We start from the raw sequence: 20517 nt of genomic DNA, 5'->3' as shown, positions 1-20517 counted from the left end.
ACCTGGATGTTTTTTAAGAACCTGGATTTTTTTGAAGATCATTGTGTGTCCATGTGTTTGTGCTTGGGAACGTGTGTGTGTGTGTGTGTGTGTGTGTTTGTTAGTAGTGCTCCAGGAGTGGGTGCTGCTGACCCATGTGGTGAACCCTAATCACTTCTACGTCCGCTACTGTACTGAGAGGAAGGCCAGTGTGCAGCTGTCCAGCAAGATCAACTCACTCTGCTCTGGAGAGAGGTGCCTCTTCACTCACAATGACATCCTGAAGACTGGTACGCTCACACGTGTGTGTGTGTGTGTGTGTGTGTGTGTGTGGGGGGAGGGGGTGGGGTAGGGGGGACTGAAGTGACTGGAGGATTCTGACAGGCCGTCCCCACTGAGCATTTGTGTTGTGCGGAAAATCACGCCTCCAATTCAAAACCAATGGAGAGCGGCGCTGGAAGGCTGGGTGAATGATCTTCAGGTGGCGGGCAGAGCGTGCTGGCTAGGCGGCGCGTTGTCTCGAGGAAATTAGCATAAAATGGACCTAGATCCTATTATATGGTAATTCCTGCGCGCAACGTCCAATCAGGAGAGGGTATTACACGTTCATGTGGATTTTGCTCTCCCCGCTGTATTGCGTGTCCCTGCATTAGCATTGTGAAGTACCTGTGATTGGACCTCTCGGTTGTGCATGTTCATATCTGCCGTGTGTGTGTGTCCAGGTTGCATGGTGTTTGTGAGGTGGAAGGAGGGTTTGTGGTGCCGGGCCATGGTTAGGGAGGTGTTCCAGAAAGGTCACCCGGATGCTGTCCCATGCTGCCCCGCCCCCCAGTTGGCTTGCATCAGGGTGTTCTTCCAGGACTACGGCTTCACCAAGGGACTCACCCTGCAGGGGTACTCGGACATACACACACACACACACACACACACATGTATGCACATAATATGCACACATGCACACACTTGACCCATCATTGATTTCTTCCTGTCCCATCCATGGTATTTACCATATGCTTATCCAGAGAGAAATACAGAACGTTTACAAGTATGGTAGCTCAGATGGATACAATATCTTGACAAAGAGACAACTGAACTTCACCTGTTTCATACATCCCTCCATTCTTCTCTCCTCCCTTCCTTCCAACACAACTCCTCCCCTCTCTCAGGCAGGAGGACAGCCCTGACTTGTTCATCCACGGACTGAACCAGAGTCTGCGTAAGGTCAATGTGGCCGTCCAGTCAGAGATGAGTCGCTGGTCCCCCCAGGCCATCAAGTGCTCACTCAAGGACATAGTTCCCATAGACTTGGTAAAATTTGTTTGTTTGTTTGTGTGCGCCCTAAGTAAGGGATAATACACGATGAGGTGTGCTGTTGTTATCGGAAATTTTTTAAATGGCAGCTATTTTAGATTGTCTTAATCTTAAGACAAAAATGCTTGTTAGTTTTAGTCAATCTATCCTTAGTTTTACTCTAGTTTTCATCGATGATAACTGAACATTTTAGTTGTTTTAGTCTCATTTATGAGTCCATCTTAGAGCCACATTAAACTCCTTCCTTTCTGTTTTTCTCGGGCCCAGGGACCCCATGTCTACTAGCTTCAGTACTTAGGTTGTCCCTTCAAGCCAGCTGATTACATTGCCCTTATAGTATATTGAGAATATACACTAAGTAATACGGCTGTGAGCTCATATATATTACAGTGTACATCTGTATACAGATCGCTCCATCCTTCAAAGGACTGCCAGTCTCCTCTTATATACCCTTGTGTGCTGGATATAAAGAGTTGTACCAGCCCTAGTCTCAGACGGTCCGTCCACTGTGCACCCTAACCCTGTACTAAATCATTCATTCTCTATGGGAGTCGGACCATCACTGGCAAAACATTACTCCCTCCCATCATAAATTAACTGTTAGCTAGCTGGCAATGGTAATAACAAGGACAATGTATCTTGATTAATGTCAGGTGTGCTATTTCCTATAGTCTACAATGAGTTTACTAGCTAGCTAGAAGAGCTAACTAGCTAGCTAGAAGAGCTAACTTAACGCTAGCTAGCTCAAGTTCAAGCACTTGTTACTGTCTGGAAGAAGAACAAGAACAGACATCTGCCAAGCCAGCCATCGATGGCCAACGCTTTTTCTCCACATTATGGCATATCACTGTCAGTATAGCTTAAAGCACATTCATTGCGAGTTGAATTGCGAGGACGGTATCATTAGTGAAGGGACAAGGTATTAAAATCCAGGAATTGGCTCTTCATATACTGTACCAATCTGCATTACTATATCTGTCTTTGAAAAAGAATAATCACATGTTTGATACAAGCGCACTCAGCTGAAGTGGACCGGACAGGCTCAGACTCTGGCAGACGGGGGAAAAAAGTTGCAGCATATAATTACAAACAAACCACATATTGGGAATCTACATGGTTACTTTCTCACCTGAAAAAATATTAAAACGTAATAAAGTGGCATATATATATTTATAGTTAGAGTCAGGACTAAAAGGCTGTTTCATTGTAATGCTGAGATGTGAAACAAGCACATACATTTGAGATTTGTGAAAACTGATGAGGCTCTAGCCGTGCATCTGTCGAGAAATAATGCACACCCCTCCAGCCAATCAGAATCGAGTATTTACCCAGGCCATGGTATAACCGGAAATAATTCTACTGCATTTAGTCTGTTGTGTATGTGTGTCTAGGTGAAAGGATGGAGTTCCGAGGCCCAGGAAGATTTCCAGCGTGTGGTTGGCTCAGCAGCAGTGGAGATGCATGTGTTTGGCGAGGAGAGAGACATGCTGCTGGTGGACTTGAAGAAGTCCCAAATGGACCGCAGCTCCAGCAACATGCCCGTATCCCTCCGAGAGTACCTGGTATTCGTGGACCTGGCCAGGTACTAACCCTAACCCACTCACACGCCGCCAGTCAAGATTCGCTGTCGGGCGTATTGGCAAGGACGTCACGATACGTATCATGAATCATGATACATGGGTCACGATACAATTGTATCATGATACGTTGCAATACGATACAATACATATTGCGATACATTGCGATACTCCACATAATTTACTATAATGAGTGATATAGACAAATAACATGAATAATGTATTGATGATTGAATTCTATCCTTCATTTTATATATTATATTCTAGGGCTGTGCGATACAACAATATATATTGTGGAACGATAGAGAAATGGTTATAAATAGATCTATCGCTATTTTCACACAGAAGCTGTGTCATCCGGTTTTAGGTTATTCTGCCTCACTGTTCTGTATAAAAGGCACCACACCGACACGGAATGGGGGATTATTTTGCTTCACCTTTATGTCCTGAGATCAGAGCTAAGGGCTCCAGATAGAGACCCAGTTTGCAAAACGCGAGGCACTGCACTGCCAGCTTGCAAACATGATGCAGGGATGTCCAAAACTACAACGCAGTCTATTCTAGCTGGCTAGCTTGACATGGATACAAGCGCAAACTTGGATGCTACAAGCCAAATGTTATAAGGAATAATTGGTCAATTCAATTTAGAACATGAAATCGTGAATCTAATCACAGCAGATCAGGGTATAAATATACCTTTTCGATGTAGCTTGATCTCCGGCCTGGAGTAGAACACAACCAAACATGGGCATAGGGATGGAGCCAGCGCCTACCTTTCAAATCCGGCTGCATTTAAACATAATGTCATCGGAAGCATATAGTCAGGGCTAAATGAAAAACTCGTCCAGCCCAGAAAAGAAGAAACCTGTAGCTAGGCAACTCCATGAAGTGAGTTAATGTGGAAGAAAGTCCAAGCAATCTAAATTGCACTTTGTGCCAGATATGCTACTGACAGCTCAACTCTTAAGCAATATTGAACAGTGGAAAGCTGCGGTCAGTGACAGAACATTCAAAAAAAAAAGTGAACATAAAATCACATGAGCTGTTTGGAACACATTTAATTGGTCATAGGGCTGAGAGGTGTTCAGAGGTTGTAAAGGGTAGTCCCAGCTTTCAGTTGAGGGGGAAAAAATCTCCAAAATGGTGTTTTCACCTAACAGCAACAATATTTTCCTTGTGCTACAGTACAGTGTAAAATCAATACAGTATCACAGAAAAAAAATATTGTGATGTATTGTATAGATTTTATTGCACAGCCCTAATTCACTAGTTGAAAAGTATTGGCCCTATCAGAAGGAACGTTGTGGTGCTATAGGAACATTGTAACCATGCTGTTAGTATGGGGCCACACTGCTGTAGTACCGGAACACAGTAGACCATCATCAGCTGGATTTAGAGGCACACAATAGCTTTTACGTCTTACGTCTCTTGCTGTCTTTCCAGGTTTTACTCCCCGGTGGCGTGGAATGCTAAGACGGTTCCGTGTAGACAGCGGCCGCTGCAGTTCTATCCTCCAGTTTACCCTCGCACCGACCTGGAGCTCAACGCTGTGGTCTCCCATATCAACACCCCCGCACACTTCTACATCCAGCTGGTACTGTATACCACATGCTATGAACCCTTCCTCAGTCATATATAGATGCGCAGCTTAAAGGACACGCACACATACTCAGCGCAAGCCTATACATGTATACACACATAGACCTGATCACTCTGTTCTGGCTGTTAACTTCCTGGCTGTGCATCTTTCTCTTCGGTCCCTGGTGAAACGCAGGTGGACAACATGGAGTACCTGCTGCTGACAGCCAAGCTGCAGGAGTGCTACAGCGAGGCTGGGTCGGCGGGAGTGGGGGCCGACCTGCAGGTGTACTGCCCCGTCCTGGAGCAGGCCTGCGTGGCCCTGTTAAATCACAAAGAATGGCACCGGGCGCAGGTCGTAGGTCAGTCACATAGCCCACGTGTGTCCCATACCTGCGTGTGTGCTGAAATACAAGAACTGTTTATGTACAAGTGTGCTTTTACTCTATGTTGAACCATTCATGTGTGCGCGCTCGTGCAGGTCTTCCCGGGGGCCGGCAGGTGGCGGTGCGCTACGTGGACTTTGGAAACGAGCAGATTGTGCCAGTGACTGACCTGAGGAAGATCAAGGACGAGTTCTTCTCCCTGCCTGCCATGGTGAGCTCACACCATGCCAACCAATCAGATGGCCAGCTGAACACTCCATCAGGATAACCTGTCCTGTAGGAGTAGAGGACCGACTGTTCAGATATACAGTAGGAGGTCTGGAGCGCTGATCTCTGCTGTAAATGGTCAAATGTATCAACAGGGAGCTCTCTGCAGAACAAGTCATAGGCAGGCTAAGATTCCCGCTGCTTTACAGGGGTGCAAACTTGTCACCTTTCGGCGAAATTCTCTGTTTTGAATCCAAAATTGGTCATTTGTGTACATCCAGTGAGTTTCTGTAATGGGGGGGGGGGGTCTGGGTCCGTGAGAACAGGAATGATTAAGAGGATGTCTTCTGAGTTGTCAAAAGAAAGGCTTCTGTGCTTGGGACCTGTACTCGTCTAGCTATGCTAGTTATAGCTGTCTTGCTACAGTGGCTAGCACTTATAGCCAGCTAGCCTAACATTTAGCCCATTTAGCTAGACATGGCATGGGCAACTTTAACTAGATGGTAAAAAGACAGTGGACGGGGTTTTGTAAGGTAGTGCAGTTAAGCTTGTGTACGGTTTGTATAGTGCTGTAACAACGAGACGCAAACTTACTCTCACGTTCAAATTGGTGTTCTACATTCACTATAAACTATACAGCAGGGCTGATAGTAGCTTGCCAAAATCAATCACAAACTCAAAATAGATTAAAAAACATTTTTGGCTGTTTCTACCTAACAGCCTAGTCCACAGTGATGTTAGCCTGCATCAGACAGAATGTCAGTTAACGTTGAGATGTCAGTGGGATGGGCAGATTTGAATGTGTGGACCCAGGCTACAAGGATGTCTCACACAAGCGCACTACTACTCACACAAGCGCACTAATGCTCACACAAGCGCACTACTGCTCACACAAGCGCACTACTGCTCACTCAAAGCGCACTACTGCTCACTTAAAGCGCACTACTGCTCACACAAGCGCACTACTGCTCACTTAAAGCGCACTACTGCTCACTTAAAAGACAATGCTCGTTTTTGACAACCTGGACCTTATTTACGACATATTATAAGACGTTTGACTCACCGAGATCACTTTGGTGTAGTTCGGAGGCATGTAGAAGAAATTTAAAATCCAGCGCGAGCCAGTATATCCATGTAATGGCGGTGGCCGGGGCACTTAGAATGCAGTTTCTAAAAATCTATTTTCTGCCGCGAAACGGTTGTTTTCATCAATCTGTCTTGATGAATCGCTAGTTGTGCTTACATAGAGAGCATAGGCCTGTTGTGGTATTTCACATGCCTCTATAATATGATCTTTAGAAACGTCTTTAGACACGAAATAGCTTCCTCACTTGCTCCAGCTCGCATGCGCACAGCGTGCTGGAGCAACGATTGCGTGCTGTGCGCATTAGTGCTGGAGCAAGTGAGGAAGCTCTTTCGTTTCGAAAGACGTTTCTAAAGATCATGGCATGTGAAAACCACAACAGTTATGCTCTATGTAAGTTCTCTATTCACTGTCAAAGAAATAGGCTACTTCCAGGAACAAGGATTTAAGAAGTTTTGGAAGATTGACATGGGACCGCGCATCGCTCCAAGCCTCGACCAGATCATACTCTCGTTTAGTACGACTTACCTCTCAGAAACGGCCTTCAGCGTACTTGTTATAGGAATGAAATAAATAGGTTATGATAAATGCATAGCATTGCAAGTTGTGTGCTATAACGGCTAATAAAGGCATAAAAAGACAAATGTATATATTTTTTCCATAGCCTATGGAAAGGGGGTGGGGGGTTCAAATTCTATTATGTGTAAGTTAGGGGGGCTCTGGGGAAGAAAGATTGGGAACCCCTGCTGTAGCCTATCCTTTATAATGTTATAGGCTATTTTATTAAAATATACAGTGGAGGTTAAAAAAACGAATATGACTTTACCTGAAAACCCTGTTTTAACTCAAAGGGGAAGGCATGAAAAGAAACGCCTTTGTCGTAATAATTGGTTTTCTTCAGGTAAGTAGATTACTGTAACCCCCCCTTCCCCAGGCCATCGAGTGCTGTCTGGCAGACCTGGTTCCTCTGGAGGGAGAGGACACCTGGAACGAGGCGTGCACACAGAGGTTCAAGACCCTGGCCAACAAGAGACTGGTCACTGCTGTGGCCACTGGTGAGTGTGCGTGTGACCTGGCCTGACATGAAGACCATGGTATCCTTATTAGAATACTGGAAAACTGTGTAGGCCTCTTCGGACCTGTCCTTGACTGCCCCGAAAATAATTCTACCCCCTCCGGCCATCATGGCTTTAATGCCCCATCTAAATCTCGAGGTTGCTTTAAAAGCATCAATGGTCTCCTATCGTTTTCTTAATGTGCCGAAATCAATTCAATTGAGGCTACATTGATATCAATTAAACGTTACACCGGTAGTACAGTATACAACTGCAACCTGCTAGTGGCTTTGATGCGATGTGAAACTGGCACGCTCAACCAGCTGCAAGGACTGCTGCTGCATTGTGGTTCGTTGAGCGCAAGCAACCAAACAAGGTCTGAATTGACTATATCGATAGCTAATAAATTATGACACGGTTCAAAATGCCTTAGCTATCTGGCCATTGCCCAACTATAGATAGAAGCTGATCACACTGGCTATTGATAGCTAGCTACCCTAATTACAGTATTTTGCACTATATTGCCTTTCTAGAATAATGCTGTGACTAAAGAGACTACATCAACTGAAACGGATTGTGCTGCTAAGTGCATGGATGATTGTCAGTCGGCTTGGCTATACTATAGTGCTACATAGCATTTCCAGTGAAGGGGCATAATGCTGGCTCGGCTCCGTATGATTCAACCAAGATTGCATTATGATAACATTATGGAGGCATCATTTTCATACAAAAAAATTATAAAGTAGGCTATTTATGTTTTTCATGTCATTCATGTTTCTTATTTATTGGACATAGAGAACAGTAATTAATTATTAAAGTTAATTCAGTAGACCATTCAGTTAAACCAGGACAAAACTGAAATATTGATCATTGGTGAAAAGGATGAAAGAGAGAGGCTCTCAGTGTACTTAACACTATCATTACATAATAAAGCACCTAAATACATATCAGATATGCTTTTAAAATATACACCTAGTAGGTCCCTCAAGTCCTCTGGCACTGAGCTTTTAATGGTTCCTAGAGCCAGGACTAAGAGGCATAGAGAGGCAGCCTTCAGTTCTTCTGCCCCCAGCCTTTGGAACACCCTGCCAGAGGACCTGAGAATGTCTGGGACCATGGAAACCTTTAAGCGAGATCTTAAAAACATACATTTTTAACATTGATTTTACCACATAGCTTTACTTTTCTTAATATCCTAGTGTTTCTAAATTTGATTTCTTTTCTATTTTTTTCTATTTTACATTATCTTTTTTATTATTTTTAATTGTTTCTTTTTAATCTGTTCTGTGTTTTTCTGATTTATGTTTATCCATCTCTTTTTATGGAAAGCACTATGTTCTACATGAATTTGTATGAATGGTGCTTTATGAATAAAATTAAATTGACATGTCTATGTTTCTATCATCAGAGAGGGTGCTGGTGCCAGCGAGCAGGGCTCTTCCAGTGCGTCTGTTTGACACCAGTGAGTCCAGTGAGCAGACGACCAACATGGCCGAGCTGCTGGTCAGAGAGGAGCTGGCCTGCTTCAAGAGTGGGTGAGACATCACCTTCATTTGGACAGGGACAGTAAACTACTATTACCACCTCATTTCTCCTGTTCTCTTGGTCCTAGCTGTTTCATTGTTTGCATCTCTTGTCTGTTTGGTCTCGCTCTCTGCTTTTTAACACACTCCCTGTTTGCATCGTACCTGACGTGCCGCTCCTACCAGGTGACATGGAGAGGGTCGATGTTGTCACCGCGTAGTCTGACTACGGGGGTTCCACAAGGGTCTGTCCTGGGTCCTCTCCTGTTTTCCCTCTACACTACACATCACTGGGCTCTGTCATTCGCTCGCATGGCTTCTCCTATCACTGCTGTGCCGATGACACCCAACTGGTCCTGTCATTTCTCCCTTCTGATACACAAGTGGAGACATGCAAGCTGGGTGCTTGGCTGACATCTCGGAGTGGATGACAACACATCACCTCAAGCTCAATCTGGACTGAGCTGCTGTTCCTCCCAGGGAAGGACTTTTCGCACCGGGACCTCGCCATCACCATTGAAGACACAGTGGTGACGCCGACTGCGAGGAATCTGGGTGTGACCCATGATGACCAACTGTCATTCTCCACACATCGCATCCGTCACACGCTCCTGCAGATTCATGCTCTACAACATCAGGAGGATTTGCCCTTTCCTCACTGATGACATGGCGCAAGTGCTCATCCAGGCCATGGTCATCTCCCGCCTGGACTACTGTAACTCCCTCCTGGATGGGGCCCCAGCATCAGCCATTAAACCCCTGGAACTTGTCCAGAAAGCTGCTGCTCGCCTGGTGTTCAACCACCCCAAGTTTTCCAACACAACTTCCCTTCTCCATTCCCTACACTGGCTCCCTGTAGCGGCACGCATCCAGTTTTAAACTCTGGCGCTAGCCTACAGGGCAATGAAAGGAACAGCCCCCTCCTACCTCCAGGCCATGGTCAAACCCTACACCCCCTCCTGACCGCTACGCTCTGCTACCTTGGGGCGTCTGGTTGCCCCGTCACTCCGAGGCCCCTGAGACGTGGCTCTTCTCTGTCCTGGCCCCGCAGTGGTGGAACAAACTGCCCACTGATGTCAGGACAGCAGAGTCACTGAAATCTTGGGTCATCTTGCTGTAATCACAGTATTTATTTGTCACATAGTTCTTTGACGTGAAAGGCATTTGTGCGTCAAGCACTGGTTAAATGGAAGTTAAAGATAAAATAGCCTGTCTGTTGGCTGAATGACTTTCATTGTGAAAAGATAGGGCCTATATTTTTATGATAGGATTGATTTTTGACTTGAATATTATATAATTATTTAGATAAGCAAAAAATGCAATGAAACGAATGAATTACATATTTTGGAATTACATTGGTCTCTGACATTGCAGGGTTATTTTGACGGTAGTGAATTATTGATTGGCTCTCAAGGTTAGGATTCTAGCTGGCTAGGTTGTCAGAGAGAGTTTGATTGATATATCTTATCCATGGCTTGACTAGCTCGCCACTCGCCAGCAACAAACCTGGACAAGACTATTGCATCACCCCTCCCCCTGCTACAAATTATTTTATATTAAAATAAACTGGATGGACGTGTTTCCTAGCCCCACCAATCTTCAGTGGGCTAATGGATTGTGGAGGAGGGGGTGCTTCTAACGTTAGCGGGTGCTTTGTGGCCATGACCGCTTAATTCCATTTACATTTTCCGGTCTGCCGCAGGTGTTGGGCTGAATTTGCTAGTTTGATTCATAGATTGATTTAACATCCAAAGTATTGTGCAAGTATTGTGTAGGCCTTTGTGTAAGAGATCAATGGTTGTAACCATGAGCTCAGATTATCAGCATTTATCACCTGCCTCAATTGATGCTTGCTTGAGGACTTTCCTCTACATGTTGTCATTAATTTAAACCACCATCTCATCTACGCCACTTCATGTTGCTGCATTTTTACCTTTATGCTTTCATGTTTTTAGAGCGCAATCAGCATTTTCCAGGATTCCAATATAAGTCCATCCATTCATCCAACTTTGTCCTGAGCGCAGCGCAGCTCTCCAATGCACAGCGGTCCATGTAGCCTTCTGTAACCAACAAATACATTTCCATCTCCGTTTGCGTTACATGGCTGTTGCGCATTCCCCTTATGTTAATACTAGCCAGCAAGTTCCCAAGCAGGACTGGCTTTATCCAAAGCGACTGTAGTACCACTCTACTCGCCAGAATAGCACAAGTGCACCTCCTTTCGTTCCATATGAGAACATTCCTGGGTCCAATTTCATACAGTAGCCTAGATCAGCCTGTGTCCACGTAGTTGGTAGCTAACTGGTTCAGTAGGAAGCTAGCTAGCTGACCCATGACCCCTGACGTAGGCACTCCACTATACCACAATGCAACGGTGTCATGCGTTACCGAAGGAGAAGTGAAGAAGACGGTAGCCATCAGTGGCTAAAGCATTTGATAATTCCTGTAGCCGTTTTGCTGCTAATGCGAGTTTGAGTTAAAGGTATAATATGTTATGTGGATTAAAATAAACATTTTTTCCAAAAGAATACATCCATAGGGCTTTGTGAAGGCTGCAGATTAAAAGTATTGCTTTTCCATAAAAAAATTATATTTTGTCTGAAATTATTACATTATGAAATTTTGACGGACCGACAATGACACGATATCTTACCAGCCAATAGTATTACAGCGTTGGTACTGCACGCTGGGTTGCCAGGTACTATTCTAGCTTCACCACTGTGAGATTAGCACTAGCCAGCTAACTTTATACTTCCATGAATTGGTAGCATTATAGATGTTGGTTAGCATCAAGTGTGTGTGCGACTATAAAACGGCAGCTTTTCCGTCCACTTCCGCTCACTCTTTTCAGATAAACGTTTGGTAAAATGTTTTTTTTAGTTTCGTCATGTTTTTGAATGATTTTTCACAGTGCCCACCCACATCCATTGTATGACCTAAACGGTGGTAGAGCAATTATCAACTTTCTCAAAAGTGCTAGTTTTGTCAACGTTTTGATCTGAACCATTGTATATGATCATAAGTAACCTTAAAACAGGGCTAAACATGATTTTTCCCTTTACTACTCCTTCAATGGCCAAAGACAAATCGCTTCATAAGTCTCACACAAGGTTTGTGTTTTTCCTCTAAATGCAGAGGACCAATTTCTTCGGCGACCAGTACTGCGTGTGTGTGTGTGTGTGTGCGTGCGTGTGTATGTCCTCTTAGCCGCCGCCCACTGATCACGTGTTAGGTTTCATCTGCTGCTAGACAATAATAAACGACTTTGAAGTCTTATCATCATTGTCTCTCTTGGTCTGGTCTCCCTCTCCTCTGGTCAGAGTGAAGCCCCAGGACTCCCAGGTGTCGGGGGCGGACCTGGCCGTGTGGGACCCTCCGTTGGAGGGGGAGCGGAGTCCCCCCGACCTGGAGCCCTGCTTGCTGCTGCCCAGCAGTCTGAAAGACCTGCGGGTCAAGGTCACGCACGTGGCCTCGCCCGGGAGATTCCACGTGCAGCTGGCGCACACCGACGGGCAGCTGAAGAGGTCAGTCGGGTCAGTTAGGAGCAGCTGAAGAGGTCAGTCAGGGGTCAGTTAGGAGCAGCTGAAGAGGTCAGTCAGGAGAAACAGGAGAGCAGCTCAGTGAGACGCACAGTAACAGGTGTGGCAAAGCTGTCACTGGAAGTCAACAAATGTATAAAGGACACAAAACAGGATCCAAAGTACCCTTACATAAATGATAAGATTAAGAAATGGATACATAAATGTACATCAACAAAATATTGTGTATGTGTGTGTTTCCCAGGGTGTGTGAGCTGCTAAAGCAGGAGTATGATTGTTTTAATGGTGTGTGCGTGCGTGCGTGTGTGCGCGCGGGCGCGCGTTTCCTTCCTTCCCAGGGTGTGTGAGCTGCTGAAGCAGGAGTATGCTCGTTCAGAGCCTGAGGAGGTGGAGTGGAGCGCTGACATGTTCTGTGCTGCCTACATCAACGGGGTCTGGGAGAGAGGACAGATCTGCTCCACGGTCCCCTCCAGCAGCATCGCAGAGGTGGACGCGCACACACACACACACACACACACATTCACGGACATGCATGCTCACATGTGTTTCAACAGTGACCAATGCAAAAACCTATACGATATTACGTCAACGAGACATGCAGAATAAGGCATGGATGGTATCGGCTATAGTCATGACATTCAACAGCAGCATCAAATACCAACAATGAATGCAGTCACTGATGATCACCTGCTGTCCCAGCTCTGACCTGCTCACTCTCCCTCTGGTGGTGGGGTCAGGTGGTGCGCTGTGACTTTGGTAACAAGGTGAAGCTGCACGTGAGCAGCCTGAGAGCCCTGCTGCCCTCTCTGGTGGGCTCACTGGCACTGGAGTGCGCCCTCAGCGACATCAGGTGAGACTCACTCACCTGGCAACATGGATGTTCATGGTTTAAGGGGGGGGAGTTATCTGTAGCTGTCACTCTGATTTCCCACTCTCTCTATCTCTCTCTCTCTCTCCCTCTCTCGCTCTCTCTCAAATTGCCAAAGCAGTACATAAAATCAACATTCAAAAAATCAACATTCAGATTATGTATAATTAAATAAATAAAAAGTGAGTGTGAGGGTGTGTTATCTCTGACAGTGAGGGGTCTGGGTTGCTGCGAGTTCAGCTCCCATACCCAGCCCCGCAGAGTGAGTATCAGTGATTATGTGATGGTAATTGTGTTTGTGTATAAAAACATAACATACACAACAAAACATGAAGCTATATATCAACAATACAATCAAAAGCATTTAACAACAATTCAATTTATAATATAATAACATGGGGAGCTGGCAATATCCTTCAGATGTAATCACTGAGATGTTTGCTATACAGTAGAACTTGTTTCCCTTAACGTATGACAACCATAGACATATACACTAGACGGCACATCTTTGTCCGGTACGGAGCTCCGCGAGTAAACTAGTGATGGGTCGGTCGCGAACGATACGGCTCTATGTGCCAGCTCTTTTAAGTGAACGATGATGGATACAACTAAAACTGTTGTATGCTGCTGTTTTGCACTTTGTAATTTTTATTTGTATTTATTTATTATTTATGTTATTTGACTGTTATGGATAGTTCAAAGACAAAAATATTTCTTTCTACATCTCTTGATGCAGGGTTACTTTTACGGACTGAAACTGCTGAGGAGAGCGGTTGTCACGTGACAGCGGTACCGGACCAATATGGCGGCTGTATTTTGCGCCGCTCAATCCATTACGAGTCATCACGTGTTCATATCTATGATGACAACAGTCAACATATTTAGCAGCTAATACTGCACACTGACTTTTCTCTCCACATAAATATGGCAGTTTCTCGGGATCAGGGAGGTGAATAAACTCAGGATATATTATTTATTTTATTTTCTCTCTCTTTCCCTCTCTCTCTCTCTCTCTCTCTCTCTCTCTCTCTCTCAGGCCAGCAGGCGGTCGCTCCACCTGGACAGCCACAGCCTGCGACTTCATCTCCTGCTACCTGACGGGCGCCACCGGCATCATGACCATCAAGGTGAGGAGAACGGCGTGACCTCGGGGGGTTCAGCTGAGCCAGGCCTGTAGTCTAGGTCCACTCAGGTACAGGGAGGCCAGGCCTGTAGTCCAGGTCCACTCAGGTACAGGGAGGCTTCCCTGCTCTTCTATCTGACCAGACCACTGTGTTTTCCAGCAGGAGAACACCGACCGGCGACCGGTGCCCGTGTCTCTGTTCTGTTCCAACCGGGTGGGGCAGAGCGTGAGCATGGCAGACTTCCTGGTCAGCGAGGGGCTGGCCCTGAAGGAGAGGAGACCCAGGTGGGCCTGGGGACTAGAAGGGACTGGGCAACGGAGACAGACGGAGGAGTAGATGAGGATAGATCTCCATTCGCCATCATATCCCTCTCTCTCTCACACTCTCTCCCCCCCTCTCTCTCTCTCTCTCTCTCACACTCTCTCTCTCTCTCTCTCACACACTCTCCCTGTCCCTCTCCCCCCCAGAGAGTCTTCCATGCCCAGGCTGGAGGAGGAGCTGGCGGATCCCCAGGTCACCAGCACCCCTCAGCTGGACGGCGCCGACCCGGAGCTGCTTGCCTCCCCCCTGCCCTCTGACCCCCCCGCTCCCTCCCCCCTGCTCTCTGACCCCCCCGCTCCCTCCCCCCTGCTCTCTGACCCCCCCGCTCCCCACAGGCCGCTCCCCCGCTGCGACTACTCCGAGGAGCAGGTGAAGACCCTGCTGTACAGCCCCCCCAAGCCGCCCCCCTACGGACGCTCCCAGATGATGGTGTCTGCCGTGGGGGAGGACGGCCTCATCTACGCCAGGACGCAGCACGCCGGTACAGGGGGCAGGGCTTGGGACTCGGCTTGCCCTGCTTTGAGTAAATGTTACATTTAAAATAACAAAAATATCTCATCTCTCTCGCATGCTCACAAACCGTTCGTTCTGTGTGTGTGTGTGTGTGTGTGTGTGTGTGTGTGTGTGTGTGTGTGTGTGTGTGTGTGTGTGTGTGTGTGTGTGTGTCAGAGCTCCAGTTCGAGCAGCTGCGGGAGCGCCTGCAGCAGCACATGAAGACGCTGCCCAGGCAGAAGCCCTACACCTGGAAGACGGTGCTGGGCTGCGTGGTCATGGGCTCAGACATGCTCTGGTACCGGGGGGAGGTCCTAGACGTCCTGGGAGGACACGTCAAGGTCACACACACACACAGACCACACACACACACACCCAGACACACACACACACACACACCCAGACCACACACCCAGACCACACACACACACACCCAGACCACACACACACACACCCAGACCACACACCCAGACCACACACACACACACCCAGACCACACACACACACACCCAGACCACACACCCAGACCACACACCCAGACCACACACCCAGACCACACACACAGACCACACACACACAGACCACACTCACACACACACACACACACACACACACACACACACACACACACACCCAGACCACACACACACAGACCACACACCCAGACACACACAGACACAGACCACACACACACACACACCCAGACCACACACACACAGACCACACACACACACACACACCCAGACCACAAACACACACAGACCACACACACACACCCAGACCACACACACACACACCCAGACCACACACACACACACCCAGACCACATACACACACCCAGACCACACACACACACACAGACCACACACACACACACCCAGACCACACACACACACACCCAGACCACACACACACACACACCCAGACCACACACACAGACCACACACACACACACACACACACACACACACAGACCACACACAGATCACACACCCAGACCACACACACACCCAGACCAGACACATACACCCAGGTCAGACACACACACCCAGACCACACACACACACAGACCAGACCACACACACACACACACACCCAGACCACACACACAGATCACACACACCGACCACACACACACACACCCAGACCACACCCACACACACACACACACACACAGACCACACACACACACACACACCCAGACCACACACACACACACAGACCACACACCCAGACACACACAGACACAGACCACACACACACACACACCCAGACCACACACACACAGACCACACACACCCAGACCACACACACACACACACACCCAGACCACAAACACACACACAGACCACACACACACACAGACCACACACCCAGACCACACACACACACCCAGACCACACACACACACACCCAGACCACATACACACACCCAGACCACACACACACCCAGACCACACACACACACACACACAGACCACACACACACACACACACCCAGACCACACACACACACACACCCAGACCACAGACACAGACCACACACACACACACACACAGATCACACACCCAGACCACACACACACCCAGACCACACACACACCCAGACCAGACCACACACACACACACACAGACCACACACACACCCAGACCACACACACAGATCACACACACCGACCACACACACACCCAGACCACACACACAGATCACACACACCGACCACACACACACACCCAGACCACACACACACACCCACACACACACACACACACACACAGACCACACACACAGACCACACACACAGACCACACACACACACACCCAGATCACACACACACACCCAGACCACACACACACACACCCAGACCAGACACATACACCCAGGTCACACACACACACACCCAGGTCACACACACACACACCCAGGTCAGACACACCCTGACCAGACACACACAGGTCAGACACACACTCAGACACACACCCAGACCAGACACACACACCCAGGTCAGACACACACACACCCAGGTCAGACACACACCCAGACCACACACCCAGACCAGACGCACACATCCAGGTCAGACACACACCCAGATCACACACCCAGACCAGACACACACACCCAGGTCAGACACACACACACACACGGGGTCACCCCGGTACGTACACACACACACACACACACACCCAGGTCAGACACACACACACACACGGGGTCACCCCGGTACGTACACACACACACACACACACAGGGTCAGCCCGGTACGTACACACACACACACGGGGCCCCGGTACGTACACACACACACACACACACACACGGGGTCATCCCTGTACTTACACACACACACACACGGGGTCACCCCGGTACGTACACACACATACACACGGGGTCATCCCTGTACACACACACACACCCAGGTCAGACACACCCAGACCAGACACACACACACCCAGGTCAGACACACACACACCCAGGTCAGACACACACACACCCAGGTCAGACACACACACAGGTCAGACACACAGTCAGACCAGACACACACACCCAGGTCAGACACACACACACCCAGGTCAGACACACACACAGGTCAGACACACAGTCAGACCAGACACACACCCCCAGGTCTTTTGAAATGCCCTTATGCATCCCCACTACAGGGCAGGATAAAGTGGTATTCTCCTGGCATGTGACAGGATCTCTAGATCTTTTTCATGTTGACAGACAAATGACTTTGGCTGAAGTGTGAATCGGCGTAGAGCTATTGCGTGACGAAGCCAACGTGTCCGTGTGTGTGTGTGTGTCCGTGTGTGTGTGCGCAGGTGCGCTACGTGGATCAGGGTCTCGTGGAGAACATCCCGGTGTGTCACGTCTACCCCACCGTGCTGTGTGAGGACGTGCCCCAGCTGTGTGTGCCCTGCCAGCTGCACGCGGTCACCCCGGTACGTACACACACACACACACACACACACACACAGGGTCACCCCGGTACGTATACACACACACACGGGGTCACCCCGGTACCTACACACACACACACACACAGGGTCATCCCTGTACCGTATGTACACTAGGCTTGTCACGGTACCAGAAATTCAGTAGTCGGTACCAGTACCAGTAAATTTCCACAGTACTCGGTACAACGTGCATGAGTACCGCAAGCAGCAATTCAACTGAACTGTGTAGCGTTCTTGCTCGCTCATCACACAGCTTCGACCGAATGACGACGCGTTTATTTAGACAAACCACGTGACAAGTGTCAACAGTGCTACACGCTAGTGCTATCGCTAACTTGCTAGCAAGAGGCTAGCGCAGGTCATAAAAAGGAACAGAGATCCCCATCACGGTTCTTCCCCAAATGGCATCTCCCCAAACTTGGGTCTACTAGCACCGAAACATAAAACATAACATGTTACACGCTGTCACTCGTGTCAATACACAGTGCCCTACACAATGTCAATCACTTATATTTTCACATTATCATCTACATGAATTATCCTTACCAAATGGCTAATAGATGGCTTCTCCTACTCGCGTGCTTACCTGTTTCTAGCCGAACTCAGTCGTCATCGTAGTGTTTTGTAGTGACAGTCTTAAGTAATCAACGAGTAACGTAACGTTATTGAGTTGAACTAGCGGTCAGTTGCGTCGAGCTCTGGCGGGATCGACAAGGCATGGGGGTTGTAGCCTAGATGACTGCAACTTGTAATATTCCCCCTATTTCTTTCTTACTTATTATTGTTCTCCACAGTTTTTTGGCCCTTAACTACTTCTTCATACTTTGTGCTAGAAACTTCATTCAAACTTTAAAATGTTCATCGTCTTTAGCTGTTTCCCGGATGTATTCAGATTTTTGATATTTTTAATAGTTTTTTATATAAGCTGTAACATTTATAGTATTCGCGATAGAGCTGTCTGAAGCGGACCATGTCTAGGATCAGAGTGTCAGTTGGGATTAGAGTGGTGGCAGCTGTTGCTTTTTTTGAATTTGTGTGCATGTGCAGCCTCTCTTAAAGGTACAGGCACCCTTTTATAACTAATGTGGTAGCACAGAACTCAGCCAAAGTGGAATAGAGACACATGATCTGCACTGGTGGGGGCCAGTGGGTAGCCCGGAGAGGAGTACACCGTCCCTGACTGGCTATGACCAAAAGGGGCGGAGCCTCGCAACCACGCCACTATTTACGCCACAGAACCCACTTTTCAGCCCCTGAGTGGGCTAGAGACACACAGTCTTCAATGGTGGATGCATGGAAATTGCCCGGAGGTCACTGTACTGTCCCAGACGAGCTGTGACCCAAGGGGGTGGAGCCTAACCAGCACGCCACTATCCACGCTTTGGGCCCCACAACTCAGCCCCTGAGTGGGCTAGAGACACACAGTCTTCACCGGTGGAGTCAGGTAGGTGGCCCGGAGAGGGGTACACTATCCCCGACCAGCTCTGACCTGAGGGGGTGGAGTCTCACCACCACGCCACGGACCCCACAATTCAGCCCCTGAGTGGGCTAGAGACGCACGGTCTTCGCCGGTGGGTGCATGGAGATTGCCCGGTCCGTAGTAGTTCTAGTAGTAGCTGTTACATACAGCTGCAGCAGCTAGCCCACCTTACATTTTCTCCAGGAAATGTACTTTCTAGTTATTATTATTCTCCTTCTCCTGCCTTCTTCTTCTCCCCAAACAAGCCTTTTTGGCGGCCTAAACATCGATGAAAATCAGGAAACTTTGCAGATACGTCAGTCCTGGTGAAAAATGTGATATTTCATGGGTGACGGAAATGGGCGTGGCAAAACGTCTCGAGCGCCCCCTGGAAAATTAAAAATGGCGAGCCCCACCTTTCAGTTTGATGTTGGCGAACGAAATTCGGTGGGCATATGTACTTCATCGAGCCACACTAAAAGGTTGCGTCCTGAACAAATCTGTAGGTCAGTATTGAGTCATACTTATAGCGCCGCCTACAGGTCAAGCAGGAAGTCATCATAACTCCTATATACATTGTCCGATTTACCCAACATTTCTCACGCTTCATCAAGGTACCGTCCTGAACACATCTATGCGTCGGTATTGAGTCACGCTTAGAGCGCCACCTACTGTTGACAGGAAGTTTCTCTCAGTAATGGACACCGAAATAACACACATTTAACGGCTCGGCACCCCGACATGCGTGGGGTGCGAGGGCCCGCTCACTGCTGCTTGCAGCCCTAGTTCCACTTAAGTCTTGCAGCACCTAAACTAGGTAGCCCCTCACACAACTTCTAACCTGATGGACTAGCAGTCCCTTAAACCCCCATTAGCGAAATCAGGTTCAACAGTCACTCCGCCTGGTTCTGGGATCAAAACTACTCGATAAAGTATTGCAGAGAAATGTCAAAGGTACTCACAGAAGCAAGAGGGTTGCGTCTTCAAAAATGCATGGTTTTGAAAGAAATGCGCTGCTAATAAACATGTTCAACCTTATGCTCAAAAACAGCTCATAT

The 20517-nt window shown here is 47.8% G+C and overlaps 1 protein-coding gene across 1 annotated transcript in view; it reads left to right on the top strand.

Annotated features, from left to right (window-relative positions):
* rnf17 (ring finger protein 17) overlaps positions 1-20517 on the top strand; it is a gene marked incomplete at both ends in the record, with an annotated part of 54402 nt that overhangs the window by 26304 nt on the left and 7581 nt on the right. The window contains 18 exons of the mRNA XM_084461454.1: positions 108-269; positions 702-873; positions 1146-1287; positions 2682-2872; positions 4311-4461; positions 4642-4807; positions 4927-5042; positions 7057-7177; positions 8586-8712; positions 12021-12224; positions 12578-12725; positions 12977-13089; positions 14144-14234; positions 14394-14515; positions 14699-14785; positions 14888-15033; positions 15222-15385; positions 17866-17985. Of these exons, the coding sequence (XP_084317580.1) occupies positions 108-269; positions 702-873; positions 1146-1287; positions 2682-2872; positions 4311-4461; positions 4642-4807; positions 4927-5042; positions 7057-7177; positions 8586-8712; positions 12021-12224; positions 12578-12725; positions 12977-13089; positions 14144-14234; positions 14394-14515; positions 14699-14785; positions 14888-15033; positions 15222-15385; positions 17866-17985 (2543 nt within the window). The remainder of the gene's footprint in view (positions 1-107; positions 270-701; positions 874-1145; positions 1288-2681; positions 2873-4310; positions 4462-4641; positions 4808-4926; positions 5043-7056; positions 7178-8585; positions 8713-12020; positions 12225-12577; positions 12726-12976; positions 13090-14143; positions 14235-14393; positions 14516-14698; positions 14786-14887; positions 15034-15221; positions 15386-17865; positions 17986-20517) is intronic.

The sequence above is a fragment of the Borostomias antarcticus genome (genome assembly GCF_949987555.1).
Source record: "Borostomias antarcticus genome assembly, chromosome: 2".
In the NCBI taxonomy this organism is placed as follows: domain Eukaryota; kingdom Metazoa; phylum Chordata; class Actinopteri; order Stomiiformes; family Stomiidae; genus Borostomias; species Borostomias antarcticus.
Note: the sequence above shows the minus strand (reverse complement) of the source record. Positions and strands in the feature narration are given on the sequence as shown.